Source organism: Leptodactylus fuscus, chromosome 3 (assembly GCF_031893055.1).
Source record: "Leptodactylus fuscus isolate aLepFus1 chromosome 3, aLepFus1.hap2, whole genome shotgun sequence".
Classification (NCBI taxonomy): domain Eukaryota; kingdom Metazoa; phylum Chordata; class Amphibia; order Anura; family Leptodactylidae; genus Leptodactylus; species Leptodactylus fuscus.
Window position 1 is genome coordinate 198,014,221 of NC_134267.1, and position 15,111 is coordinate 198,029,331.

General features: G+C 42.5%; 1 protein-coding gene across 1 annotated transcript; it reads left to right on the forward strand.

The window, feature by feature from the left end:
• The first annotated feature begins 1,665 nt into the window (after positions 1–1,665).
• Positions 1,666–12,516, forward strand: MRPL44 (mitochondrial ribosomal protein L44). The gene is made up of 4 exons (XM_075266779.1): positions 1,666–1,871; positions 3,763–4,231; positions 4,315–4,493; positions 12,082–12,516. Exons 1-4 carry the CDS (start codon positions 1,723–1,725, stop codon positions 12,251–12,253), a joined length of 969 nt encoding a protein of 322 aa, XP_075122880.1. The 5' UTR covers positions 1,666–1,722; the 3' UTR covers positions 12,254–12,516.
• The last annotated feature ends 2,595 nt before the right edge of the window (positions 12,517–15,111 follow it).

Consider the following 15,111-nt stretch of genomic DNA (forward strand, 5'->3'; position numbering starts at 1 on the left):
AAGAAGATGCCGCCACCAATTAAACTGAAGAGAACTACAATCTGTTTCAACATACATGATTGACTAAAAGGACATATAATATGAGGGCATGTATGTGAATGTGGCCAACAAGCTACGAAAAAAAATGGAAATGTACGAGCAAAAGGCTTCTCTATGGTATAGAGCCAATATATAATAAAGATAGAAGTCCATATTTTATCTGTTTATATGAGGGACTTGATTGCCACATTAATACAATATTGCGGTCTGCATATAACAGATTGCTTTAGGGGAGAAAAAAAAACAACTGGGTGAACTTCACAGTACGTATGTGTAGACTCACCTCTTTAGATCTTGTCTATAATTCAACACATTTGAATTCTTTTAGCAAAGGGGTTGGGTACTGCTTGTACTTGTACCCAACCCCTGTACTGTACTGATGAAGGGGAAGAACTCCAAAACTTCTGTTTACAGTGGGTCACTCTTCATTTTAGGGGGCGTTCACACTACCGTCAGTGTCTGTCGTTCAAAAACTCGCACGGACATTAGGAGCGGACACTAGCTGTGTCCGTGACACTTTTCATTCATTTAAATGGCGATCGGGTGCGTTCTTTTGCACTCCGTGCCTGTCGTTCACTGTCCGTTTGTAAAGATGTCCGACTTTTCAAGCGGACAGAAAAAACCTCTGCTGCCAAGATATATTTGTAGATACATAAATAAGGTTTTTGGAGCACTCTGAGTGTTGCTGCTTACCTCTTTAGGGGTAATATTTACAAAAATAGCAATAGCTCTGCAGTGGAGGAACATACTAACCTCAACCATGACATGACACATTTGCTAAAGATTTTAATGTTGTACTGCCTGCATCACAGTTAATGAAAGTGAATGTGCTTACGTTGGAACCTGCAAGTTATCGCGACATCGCACTTGCCAAAAGTCTGCAGCAACTGAAAGCGGTGGAGTAAGAATATGTTCACATGGAGTTTTTTTGCAAGCATATTTTGACGCGGAAGACACCTCAAAATCCACCTGCAAAAACGTCCCCCATTCATTTCAGTGCATTTTTTTTTCCGCTAGTGATTTTTTTTTTTTCAGCTGGCGGGAAAAAAAGTGGCATGCCCTTTCTTCATGTGGCTCGAGAAACCCTCCTGTTTAGGCCCAGTCATCAGGCATCGGTATCCTGCCGTGGCTAGCCGTGTGAAAAACCCACACGGTGGAAAAGGTTTTTCGCTGTGTGAACTTGCCCTATAAGTTCTATGTGCAGGACTTTTTTCTGTGACAGAGACCCAGGCGCAGATGTGAACCCTGCCTTAGTCGCCTTGCAGCCCTAGTACATAGACCACTTTTTAGGCATAGATTTGAAGATACATGGCAAAAAAATTTATATATATATATATATATATATATATATATATATATATATTATGTACACGGTGACTTTGGCGGTGAATGGAGTGGCCCTGCTTCCCCTAGTGTACCACATTGCATGTATTTTATATGAGCAGGGTTGATTCTGGGCTTATGTTTTGATATTTCACTTCTTGTGCTGCTTATACAGAGCTGCCGGTCTACCCGCACTCACAGGAGATAGGAAAGTCTTCACAATAGTAAAATTCACTGGCCGGAACTATTGTACAGCAATTCATTTTCTGAGGGGAAGTGTGTGCTGGTTGCTCCGCTCCCCCGTCCGCATTCACAAGGTCCCGTGTGCAGCAGCGCAGTCTCCAGTAACCTCCTTGTACCATGTCCTTGCTGCTGCTGGGGCTCCGCTCTATGGCGGCTACGGGGCTGCGATGTCAGCCGGTGCGGGGGAAGAAGCGCTGGCTGCGGCCTTATCTCCGGTACCTGGAGAAGAAGGCGGCGCTGGAGGGTCCTCCCAAGCCGGTGCCAAGGTGAGATATCCCCCGCTGTGTAGCTGTCAGCTCTTCCCATTGATCTCACGCATGGTGCAGCATATATAGCCTAGCGCCCTATCTGTATACAAGTCCTGTCATTGTCCTAGGGCAGTGTCACGTGGTTTATCTGCTCTTGTACTTTATATATCAGCACATTAAGGGAGCATTCACACTACTACTAGTGACTGTCTGTTACAAGATTTAGTAGTAATGTGAACACCCCCTAATTAGGGTCAGTTCACGCAGTTTTTTGCAAGCTGAAAAAAATCTGCATCAGGAATTAGGAAACTTTTTTTTTTTATGTGATTTTTGGTATGATACATTTTTTGACTTTTTTTTTTTTTTTTTGCTCTAGCACGTTGTATAGACGTATAGACAGTTTTTGAAAAAACCACGGCAAAAACTGTGCCAAAAAAAGTGTCACTTTTTTTCCTCCTCCCATTGACTTCAATAGGGCGGAATCCACCTGAAGCTAGGTCATGTCACTTTTTTTTTTTTCCGCTAGCGGAAAAAAACTGCTACTGACTCCCATTAAAATGATTGGGAGGTGTTTTTTTTCAGGTGGATTTTGAGGCAGATTCCGCCTCAAAATCCGCTTTGTGTGAACTGACCCTTAGAAGTAGATTTTCCCTAGAGTGGCGTAAATCCAGTAGATGGCGCTGCCTCAGCTCCAGTGTTTTCACCACTGCTGCTGATTGAAGGTTAGGTTCATGATGTAGATTTTGCAGCAGAAAACCTCCTACTGGCCCCGGAATGATTACCTACTTCATGTGTGTCACCACCATGGATCCACACCATAACAAGGAGAACCTACTTGGAACAACTTTGGTGGTCACTGCTTTCCCAGATTGCTGCCCTAAAGCACCCTGTCACATGGATTTTAGTTATTAAACCCCCACCACTAGGCTATGAGTTGCTATGCTACCTAAGGGTATGCTACTGTGCAAATTCTAACTTCCAATTATTTGGCAGTCTTGCCATCATGAATTGTCACACAGTCATTGCTATATTCTCCATTCCAGAGCTGGTGGGATGTCACCAAAATGTCACACGTGTGCGCCCCAGTCTCCCTGACCCCAAGTGTTGTGTATATGGAGCTAATAATTCTGACGTCACTACACTATGTGAGGGAATGTATTTGGCAGGCACTCCAGTAGCGTTCTACCTGCTCTGTATTGTGATTGACAATCATAGTGACAGGATTACAGGTTTACAGTGATGCCTATATGACGTCAGACTTCTTCTGCTATGGATTTGATTATAGTGACAGTGTGACAGTTTGTGACCGCCAGGTGACTAGAAAAAGTTATTGCATAAGAATAAAAAAATATATATATGTTTAATATCCCTCAGCAGGATTTTGTAGACAAGTGCATGTCTGTAAAGTAATATAGCAGCACTACTGCCTAGTAATGGGTGTTAGACAGCTAAGATGTGACAGTCTGCCTGGCATTTGGATGTCATACAAGGGTCCACCGCCTTTGGCACCACGGCTGTTAAGCAACTACAACTACCGGCATTCATACTTGCTCTTATGTTCTTGGAGCTTCCATTGAAGTGAATTGAGTAAACTGGGAGTTGTAGTTTCACAACAACGGGTGTGCAGAAGATTGCTGACCCTGTCATGGGAGACAGTCTGCTTGCTCAGTACCACCTCTTATGGCAAAAGCTGCTGACAAAAAGAGTTTTCTATTCTGGTGGACCTAGCCGGGGCCATTTTTAGGACAGTGCTAATGGTACTCAGCCTCACCACCACCATCGCTGCAAATCCGGATCAGTGGCACCCATATAGTATATCTAGATTACTTGTCCTCTACTGAACTCCTGCCAGGGACAAAGCTTATACCATCTGATGTAACTGAGATGCTTATGTCTTCTACCTCTGCAGGTCTCAGCAGCCAAACTTTGACTACCATGCGGAGATTGTAGCATTCTCCAATCGTCTGAATGAAACCTTCTCCACTGAGCTCCTAAAGACTGCATTTGTGAACCGCTCCTATGTGGTGCAGGAGGAGAGCAGGCGGCGGGAGCTGAGTTTGGAGTATGAAACTGCTGCTCTAAATCTACAGGACAACCAGAAGCTTGCAGAAGAGGGTTCAGAATTCACTGTGTCATATCTCACCAGTACTCTGCAGCAGGCTTTTCCAAATCTGCCTGGTGCTGGCCTGAAGGCCCTGGTTGACTATCTCACTAGCCAGCAGGTTATATGTCATGTAGCTCAAAATCTTTCTGTAGAAGATCTAACTTTGAGCTCGGAGTGCCCCTTGTCTCCTGACACCTTACACAAGACCTTCTTTGCAGTCATTGGTGCTCTCTTGGAAAGTTCAGGCTCTGAAAGAACAGGGCGCTTCCTCCAGGTATCAGTTTGTTTCCTGTTGCTAGTGAGTCCAGTCTTGGCTTCTGAATATTTTATAACATTTTTTTTATTTCCACCTTTCAGGATTTCGTAATTACTCAAATGATCGGGAAGGACTTATTTGACTTCTGGACTGTAACTGACCCAATGTCCTTACTTGTTGAGCAGTTGTCTCATAGAAATGTTCCCCTCCCTGAGCCCAGAATCACGAGACAGTCTGGAGCCACCACTGTGTTACCTGTATACTTTGTAGGACTATACTGGTAAGGACCATATATGATTTATTCTACTTCATTGTAGGTGAAATATGCGCAATGTTGAATGCAAACTTGTGTCCCATGGAGATGCATAGATGCAAAAATCTCCATGAAATTGACTCCTTGCTCCATAAGGCATCCAATCTAATATGCAATAAAAAGTGTATTCTCTTCTATCACTCTCCAAAAGAAAATGTTTGTTGTTGTACCGTGTTAGCCAGTGGGTTGGAAATATAAAAAAAACATGAAAACTTGGTGATCTTCAGTAGTTGATACCTTTTTAATGGCTAACTCATAATGATGACAAATGGCTAACGTTTCGAAGCGCAAAGGCTCCTTTGTCAAAGCAAATTTAAAAACATTTTTGAAGGATGCATATATATATATATATATATACAGTCCTATGAAAAAGTTTGGGCACCCCTATTAATCTTAATCATTTTTTGTTCTAAATATTTTGGTGTTTGCAACAGCCATTTCAGTTTGATATATCTAATAACTGATGGACACAGTAATATTTCAGGATTGAAATGAGGTTTATTGTACTAACAGAAAATGTGCAATATGCATTAAACCAAAATTTGACCGGTGCAAAAGTATGGGCACCTCAACAGAAAAGTGACATTAATATTTAGTAGATCCTCCTTTTGCAAAGATAACAGCCTCTAGTCGCTTCCTGTAGATTTTAATCAGTTCCTGGATCCTGGATAAAGGTATTTTGGACAAACAATTCAAGTTCAGTTAAGTTAGATGGTCGCCGAGCATGGACAGCCCGCTTCAAATCATCCCACAGATGTTCAATGATATTCAGGTCTGGGGACTGGGATGGCCATTCCAGAACATTGTAATTGTTCCTCTGCATGAATGCCTGAGGATTTGGAGCGGTGTTTTGGATCATTGTCTTGCTGAAATATCCATCCCCGGCGTAACTTCAACTTCGTCACTGATTCTTGAACATTATTCTCAAGAATCTGCTGATACTGAGTGGAATCCATGCGACCCTCAACTTTAACAAGATTCCCGGTGCCGGCATTGGCCACACAGCCCCAAAGCATGATGGAACCTCCACCAAATTTTACAGTGGGTAGCATGTGTTTTTCTTGGAATGCTGTTTCTTTTTGGACGCCATGCATAACGCCTTTTTTTTATAACCAAACAACTCAATTTTTGTTTCCAAAATGAAGCTGCCTTGTCCAAATGTGCTTTTTCATACCTCAGGCAACTCTATTTGTGGCGTACGTGCAGAAACGGCTTCTTTCTCATCACTCTCCCATACAGCTTCTATTTGTGCAAAGTGCGCTGTATTGTTGACCGATGCACAGTGACACCATCTGCAGCAAGATGATGCTGCAGCTCTTTGGAGGTGGTCTGTGGCTTGTCCTTGACTGTTCTCACCATTCTTCTTCTCTGCCTTTCTGATATTTTTCTTGGCCTGCCACTTCTGGGCTTAACAAGAACTGTCCCTGTGGTCTTCCATTTCCTTACTATGTTCCTCACAGTGGAAACTGACAGGTTAAATCTCTGAGACAACGTTTTGTATCCTTCCCCTGAACAACTATGTTGAACAATCTTTGTTTTCAGATCATTTGAGAGTTGTTTTGAGTAGCCCATGATGCCACTCTTCAGAGGAGATTCAAATAGGAGAACAACTTGCAATTGGCCACCTTAAATACCTTTTCTTATGATTGGATACATCTGGTTATGAAGGTCAAAGCTCACTGAGGTTACAAAACCAATTTTGTGCTTCAGTAAGTCAGTAAAAAGTAGTTAGGGGAATTCAAATCAATAAAATGATAAGGGTGCCCATACTTTCGCACTGGTCAAATTTTGGTTTAATGCATATTGCACATTTTCTGTTAGTACAATAAACCTCATTTCAATCCTGAAATATTACTGTGTCCATCAGTTATTAGATATATCAAACTGAAATGGCTGTTGCAAACACCAAAATATTTAGAACAAAAAATGATTAAGATTAATAGGGGTGCCCAAACTTTTTCATAGGACTGTATATACAGAGCAGGCACAATGGGTGTTAGATTTCAGGAGGAGAGGGGGGGGTTGTTAGTAGTTGGTGAGACAATGTAAGCAATTGGTGGAGACATTTGGTAGAGACAATGTGGTAATTGGTGGAGACAATGTAAACACTTACAGGTCCTTATCAGATCACACGCTACTGTAAAAAGACATGAACCCCTGTGATGCATTAAGCCCACACTCTAGTGTCTGAAACAGTGTCATGAATTTATATTCATGTATGCGCCTTTCTCTCTTAGATCTGAAATTCCCTCTCAAAATCAGAATTTTCATGTCATTGGTGATGTTGTGGTCCCCCCTGCAAAAATGTTTTGACACGGGAAGGTCAGATCTTTGTTCTTTAATAGTATGGCGATGTGAGTTCATGCGCAGTCTAAGCTGCTGTCCGGTCTCTCCAACATACAGATTTTCAGTGGAGCATTTGGTACACATAATTAAATACACTACATTGGAGGTGCTGCAGGTGAAGGTACCTGGAATGTTATATTCCTTGTTCGAGTTAGGTATCTCTATCCTGTCAGTGGTCAGTATGTGGGGGCAGGTTTTGCACCTCTTATTTCCACATGGAAATGTTCCTGCGTTGGTTGGGGATGATAAAGGGCTACTGACCAACATATTCCTGAGGTTTGGTGGCTGTCTATAGCACAGGAGAGGGGGGTCCGGAAATATGGATGTTAGACGGTTGTCTTTTTGTAGTAGTGGATGTAATTTGCGTGTGATACCTCTCAGCGTCTCCAGGTGCGGGTTATAAGTGACAACCAGGGGCACTCTGTTGTTCTCCTGTTTGGTATTGTATCTTAATAACTCCGATCTTGGTATTCTGGTGGCTCTGGTGATTTGGTTATCAATCGTTCTTGGATGGTAACCCTGCCTCCAGAATGTGTCTCTGAGGACTCCGAGGTGTTCTTCTCTATCTGCAGGGTTAGAGCATATGCGATGGTATCTGATGGCCTGGCTGTATACAATGGAGTTCTTTATGTGTTTCGAATGAAAGCTATCCCATCTTAGGTAGGTCGGGCGGTCAATCGGCTTCCGATACAGTGATGTCTCAATTTTGTTGTCCTGTATCTTGATGACTGTGTCTAGGAAGTTTATTTCCGAGAACGAGTAATTGAGCGTCAGGTTGATAGTGGGATGGAATTGGTTGAATAGTTCATGGAAGGTTTTCAGCTGTTGTTCAGACCCAGTCCAAATGATTAGGATATCATCAATGAATCGGTAGTAGGCCAGAGGCCTAATGGTGCAGGTGGATAGGAAGTCACTCTCAAGCTTGGCCATGAAGAGATTAGCATACTGTGGCGCCATTTTGCTCCCCATTGCGGTGCCAGTCTGCTGTAGATAGATACAGTCCCCAAAAGAAAAGTAATTGTGGGTGAGGATGAATTTCGTGAGTTTCACCACTGATTCAGCGTTCATACCTCGCTTTTCCATGAAAAACTGGCAGGCGTTTATACCGTCCTGGTGTGGGATGTTGGAGTACAGGGATTCTACATCCATGGTGGCCAGGATGGTTCCATCTGGAAGGGGACCTATAGTGGCTAGTTTATTTAATAGGTCTGTGGTGTCCTGAAGGTAGCTGGCTGTATCTTTCACTAAGGGTTTCAGAGTGCCCTCCACCCATCCAGAGATCTGTTCAGTGAGTGTCCCCACACATGAAATGATCGGTCTCCCTGGGTTCCCAGGTTTGTGTAGTTTAGGGAGCATATAAAAAGTTCCCATTCTTGGGCTTGTTGGTATGAGGCTGCTTAGGCCTTTGGCTCCATCAGTTAGGCCAGAGATAACTTTTTTCAGTTTTTTAGAGTATTCCACTGTGGGGTCTGAATCTAATTTAGAGTAGTAGTGCGTGTCATTCAGCTGTCTGTGTGCCTCCTGTATGTAGTCTGATGTGTTCATCATGACTATAGCGCCACCCTTGTCCGCTGGTTTAATGATGATGTCGTTATTATTTCTCAGAGATTTTATAGCCCTTCTTTCCTGGGCGCTGATGTTAGACGGCAGGGCTTTATTTGTATCCAGTAAACCTGGAAACCTGGGAACCCAGGGAGACCGATCATTTCATGTGTTGGGACTCTCACTGAACAGATCTCTGGATGGGTGGAGGGCACTCTGAAACCCTTAGTGAAGGATACAGCCAGCTACCTTCAGGACACCACAGACCTATTAAATAAACTATCCACTATAGGTCCCCTTCCAGATGGAACCATTCTGGCCACCATGGATGTAGAATCCCTGTACTCCAACATCCCACACCAGGACGGTGTAAATGCCTGCCAGTTTTTCATGGAAAAGCGAGGTATGAACGCTGAATCAGTGGTGAAACTCACGAAATTCATCCTCACCCACAATTACTTTTCTTTTGGGGACTGTATCTATCTACAGCAGACTGGCACCGCAATGGGGAGCAAAATGGCGCCACAGTACGCTAATCTCTTCATGGCCAAGCTTGAGAGTGACTTCCTATCCACCTTCACCACCAGGCCTCTGGCCTACTATCGATTCATTGACGATATCCTAATCATTTGGACTGGGTCTGAACAACAGCTGAAAACCTTCCATGAACTATTCAACCAATTCCATCCCACTATCAACCTGACGCGCAATCACTCGTTCTCGGAAATAAACTTCCTAGACACAGTCATCAAGATACAGGACAACAAAATTGAGACATCACTGTATCGGAAACCAATTGACCGCCCGACCTACCTAAGATGGGACAGCTTTCATCCGAAACACATAAAGAACTCTATTGTATACAGCCAGGCCATCAGATACCATCGCATATGCTCTAACCCTGCAGATAGAGAAGAACACCTCGGAGTCCTCAGAGACACATTCTGGAGGCAGGGTTACCATCCAAGAACGATTGATAACCAAATCACCAGAGCCACCAGAATACCAAGATCGGAGTTATTAAGATACAATACCAAACAGGAGAACAACCGAGTGCCCCTGGTTGTCACTTATAACCCGCACCTGGAGACGCTAAGAGGTATCACACGCAAATTACATCCACTACTACAAAAAGACAACCGTCTAACATCCATATTTCCGGACCCCCCTCTCCTGTGCTATAGACAGCCACCAAACCTCAGGAATATGTTGGTCAGTAGCCCTTTATCATCCCCAACCAATGCAGGAACATTTCCATGTGGAAATAAGAGGTGCAAAACCTGCCCCCACATACTGACCACGGACAGGATAGAGATACCTAACTCGAACAAGGAATATAACATTCCAGGTACCTTCACCTGCAGCACACCCAATGTAGTGTATTTAATTATGTGTACCAAATGCTCCACTGAAAATCTGTATGTTGGAGAGACCGGACAGCAGCTTAGACTGCGCATGAACTCACATCGCCATACTATTAAAGAACAAAGATCTGACCTTCCCGTGTCAAAACATTTTTGCAGGGGGGACCACAACATCACCAATGACATGAAAATTCTGATTTTGAGAGGGAATTTCAGATCTAAGAGAGAAAGGCGCATACATGAATATAAATTCATGACACTGTTTCAGACACTAGAGTGTGGGATTAATGCATCACAGGGGTTCATGTCTTTTTACAGTAGCGTGTGATCTGATAAGGACCTGTAAGTGTTTACATTGTCTCTACCAATTACCACATTGTCTCTACCAAATGTCTCCACCAATTGCTTACATTGTCTCACCAACTACTAACAACCCCCCCCTCTCCTCCTGAAATCTAACACCCATTGTGCCTGCTCTGTGTGTGTATATATATATATATATATATATATATATATATATATACATCCTTCAAAAATGTTTTTAAATTTGCTTTGACAAAGGAGCCTTTGCGCTTCGAAACGTTAGCCATTTGTCATCATTATGAGTTAGCCATTAAAAAGGTATCAACTACTGAAGATCACCAAGTTTTCTCCAAAAGAAGTAAGAAACAAAAAGGATGCTATCAATCTTTAGCTTTCAGCATCACCTAGCAATCTATCTGTTAGACAAGGACAGCAAGAGTAAAGACAAAAAAATAGTGCTTGCCGTTATTTCTTTTTTCTGTATGTCTTAATAAATATAAACAGACATGTGAATGTTTCTATGCCCTATATTGGGTCTGTCCAACAGGTTCCCCCCCCCCCTTTTTGTATGACTATATGTTGGGTGAATCCCATCAGATTTGTCTCGCAAGGGTCACCCTATGGTTTCTTTTGGACCAGACAAGGCCAAACGGAAATTTCTGTTATAGTCTGGGATTACTATTATTGTTTATTTATATAGCACCATTAATTCCATGGTCCTGTACATTATTACATTAATTCCATAGTGCTGTACATTACATTAATTCCATGGTCCAATACATTATTACATTAATTCCATGGTCCTGTACATTATTACATTAATTCCATGGTCCTGTACATTATTACATTAATTCCATGGTGCTATACATTATTACATTCCATGGTTCTGTACATTATTATATTAATTCCAGGGTGCTGTACATTATTACATTAATTCTATGGTGCTTTACATTTGGGGGTTTACATACGGTACACAAAATATACAAACAGATATGATACTAACAATGACCGACTGGCACAGTGGGGTAGAGGGCCCTGCCCGCGAGGGCTTACAATCTATGAGGGAAGGGGGGTAGAGACAGAAGGAGAGGGGGAGACTGTACAGATGGTGGTGCGGTGATAGTGTTATTGGAGGTTGTAGGCCTTCCTGAATAGGTGAGTCTTCAGGGCCTTCTTGAAGCCTGTGATTGTGGGGGTCAGTCTTATGTGTCGTGGTAAGGAGTTCCAGAGTATGGGGGATGCACGAGAGAAATCTTGGAGACGGTTGTGTGAGGAGCGGATAAGAGCAGAGTAAGGAGGTCTTTGGAGAATCTGATGTTACTTGTGGGCAGGTAGCGGGATATTAGGTCGGAGATATATGGAGGGGCCAGGTTGTGGATGGCTTTGTATGTTAGAATTAGTAACTTGAACTCTATTCACTGGGCAACAGTAACCAGTGAAGGGTTTGGCAGAGGGGAGCAGCCGATGAAGATCGGGGGGAGAGGTGTATTAAGCGAGCAGCGCAGTTTAAGGTGGAATAGAGGGGGGGCAAGAGTATTTGCTGGGAGGCCATGGGATCTTTTCAGACCTTCATCATATAATTAGCAGAGGGCCAGAGAAGGTGATCATTGGGCTTCAGCATCACGTGGTATTGTGACACATGGATGCAAACGTTGCCGCATGACCAATGTGACCACTGGTGCTAGGTCTATAGAATTGCAATAATTTTAGTGCAGCCATTTTTTTCCATTCATGTGAATTAGGTCTTTGCTCCTATCCTGTGGGCGAAGTCTTTGAATGATTGCCTATTATATTATGTCTACAGCTCGTATGTATCCTGCAGTCACACTACCTTCCATCTGTCCCCTAGTTCTTACTAACGTACATTTGGGTGAAAAAAAATATATATTTTACAAAATTGTAGCAAAACCACTTTGACACACACACAAAAATCCATTTTATTAACATTGGGGTGCTGTGACTTGTAAGCTGCATTGAAAAAAATATTTTATTTCCAACAGTGATAAGAAACTGATCGCAGAAGGCCCGGGTGAGACTGTCAATGCTGCAGAGGAGGAGGCGGCGCGTGTGGCCCTGAGAAAAATGTTTGGATTTGCAGAGAACAGGCGTCCTTGGAATTATTCTCTGCACAGACAGGATCTTGGTGATAAGAAGGCCATGCTTACATCATAACTCTGGACATGTAAATGGACTTTCAGGACTGTTTGGGGATTATTCTACCTATGCCTAATATTTCCAATAATGTGTTATCCAACTCTCCAAATATACAGGCAGTGGGCTTTTGTATACAATAATGTAAGTAGGGAAGCTAAGACCATTGATCATGCCTGATTATCTAATACACAGTACATTGACCATTAATGTATGTTTCATTCATACAGGCATAATGTTCCGAATTATTGTCCCAGTAAACTTTTTTTGTTATATTAGAAGAACTGTATTTATGTATCATTTGAAAAGTCTGAGCGAATAATATCCTCTATTTTTGTTGGGGTCATAGTGATGGTTGTTGTGAGACAACAAATTTATGGAACACCAAGTTATCCAACACTCAAATAAGGAAAAAGTACATGCTAAGGAGAATCATCTTCTACTCATGGTGAAATAATGGGATGGTCACAACCTTGATGGTTACAGTAACTCTAGGAAGGAAGCTTCAGTGTTTTCTGATTCGTTGTTATAGAAATCTACTTTACATTATTTTTTCTATAGGAAAATATTGATTACCATATGGTGCTTGTGCAGGTTTAATCCAGATTGTCAGCAGGTATTTGTAACTTGCTGTCTAATGGAGTACGCCATGATTTTATTTTTCCTTCTGAAATTATACAGGTGGCTCAGTGGTTAGCACTGTAGCCTTGTAGCACTGGAGTCCTGGGTTCGAATCCTGCCAGGAACAACATCTGCAAGGAGTTTGTATTTTCTCCCCGTGTTTGCGTGGATTTCCTCCCATACTACAAAGACATACTGATACGGAAAAATGTACATTGTGAGCTTTACATTAAAAAAAAAATCCTGTGATAAATAGGCCTCTGTATACCTTAAATGTGGTTGTCTAGGCAAAAAAATATTTGTTTAAATCTGTCAGGGGTGATTGGGGAAAAAAAAACAACTTAATCTCCTTTCCCCGGTGCTCTGGTGCCTCCCAGTATGGTATGGCGTGCCGGTGCACTGTTGTCTTCTGGTAGAAATCCCTGCCGCACAGCATCGCTGAGGCCAATCAGTGATCTCAGCAAAGGAAACATGACATCACTCCCAGAGAAGGAAACATGACATCACTCCCAGAGAAGGAAACATGACATCACTCCCAGAGAAGGAAACATGACATCACTCCCAGAGAAGGAAACATGACATCACTCCCAGAGAAGGAAACATGACATCACTACCTGTGATGTCCCGGGTTATCTTCCTGAGGCCACTGATTGACCTCAGCGGAAAGGTATCCGTGATGTTAGCTGGGCAGCACTGGGAGGATATGAGGAACAGATGAGCAAGTTTTTTTAAAATTTCCCCTGGCCTATTTTAAACATATATTTTATGCCCGTACAACCTCTTTAGGATAGGTCATCAGTTGAAGATCAGCAGGAGTCTGACTCCTGGGACCCCCACAGTTCAGCTGCCTGAAGCATCAGTGGCACTCTGAGCTCCACTTCAGCTTCACAAACCACGCAGTGCCACTTTTATCTGTCATAGGGATTGCTTGGAGTTTAGTTCCATTAAGCCCCACATTGCGGAAACGCCGCTTTTTTTGTTGCAGATTTTGTTGCGGTTTTTTTTTTTTTGAGCCAAATCCAAGAGTGGCTACAAATAGAATCGGAAATGTATAGAGAACTCATACTTCTTTTACTCACTCTAGTCCTGGCCAAAAACCATGAACAAAATCTGTAACCAAAAATGCTGTGTTTCCACAACGTGGGGCCCCAGCCTTAAAAGAGGAGCTTACACTTTCTCTGACACCAGAGGACGATAGAGTGCATCAGCTTTGCTGGTATGTGCCTGTGTGCCGGATATAATGAAGATTGGTGGAGGTCATGAGTGTCAGCTGTTTGAAGAAACCACTTGGTGTCACAGCTCATCCCATTCACTTAAAGAGTTCCTTTCATGTCCCCTGAGACCAGCTGTGTTTGAGAAGACAGCTCACTGAATTCAGCCTTGCCCGGGTGCTGGAGGTATTGGTGCCTTTAGTCTCAGCATCAATATCCCTTCACTGTCAAAAGGGCAGGCCTTACAACTTAGTGTCATTGATGGGCTGTGAGGAACGTCCCACTTCCCCTGACAGTGCTCTTCAGTAGCCAAATAAAAAAAAAAAAAAAAGTTTTTTTTAGTTTCAAAGTAGTAAGACATTAAAAAAAGCTTAAGTATTTGGTATCTCCATAAGCGTAATGAATAAATTAGGAATGGTATTTTACCATACAATGAACAGTGCAAAATTTAGAGTACAAATTTCATTTTTTTTTCCATTCTCTCCTAGAAAGAAAAAAAAGTGTCAATCATTAAATGTGTATTGTAAAAATGACTATTTTAAAAAGTACAAGTAATCCAGCAAAAATGTATGACTCTTCGAATATGATGATGAAAAATAATACTTTGACCTTAAGGCAACAATAGTCCGTGTCCTTAAAGGGGATTTCTCGGCAAAAATGCTCCAAAGCCTGAGCAGTAGAGGTGGATTGCTGGGCTGCAGAGCAGCGCCAGGACTGCATCTGGAAGATAGGTAAGTATGATGGTGTGGAGGAGAGAGAGGTATTTGTGACGCTCCATTTACGGAAACTAGGAAATGGAAGGTCGCCGGATAACCAGAAAATGTTCTTAAGATGGTCACATGACCACTAGTTGGCTGCCATAGACAATGAGGCCTTTTGTTTTAGTTTTAATAAATGAGGCAAATGTCCAGTGTTTAATTTCTAGTTCAAGTCAAAGTAATGTGGAGGGTGGGATACATCGAAACTTGTGGGAGTATATGTCTATGCTGCCTTCAATATAGTTTCTGAAATCCGGCTGCATCTCTGACTAGAAGTCTTCTTTCATTA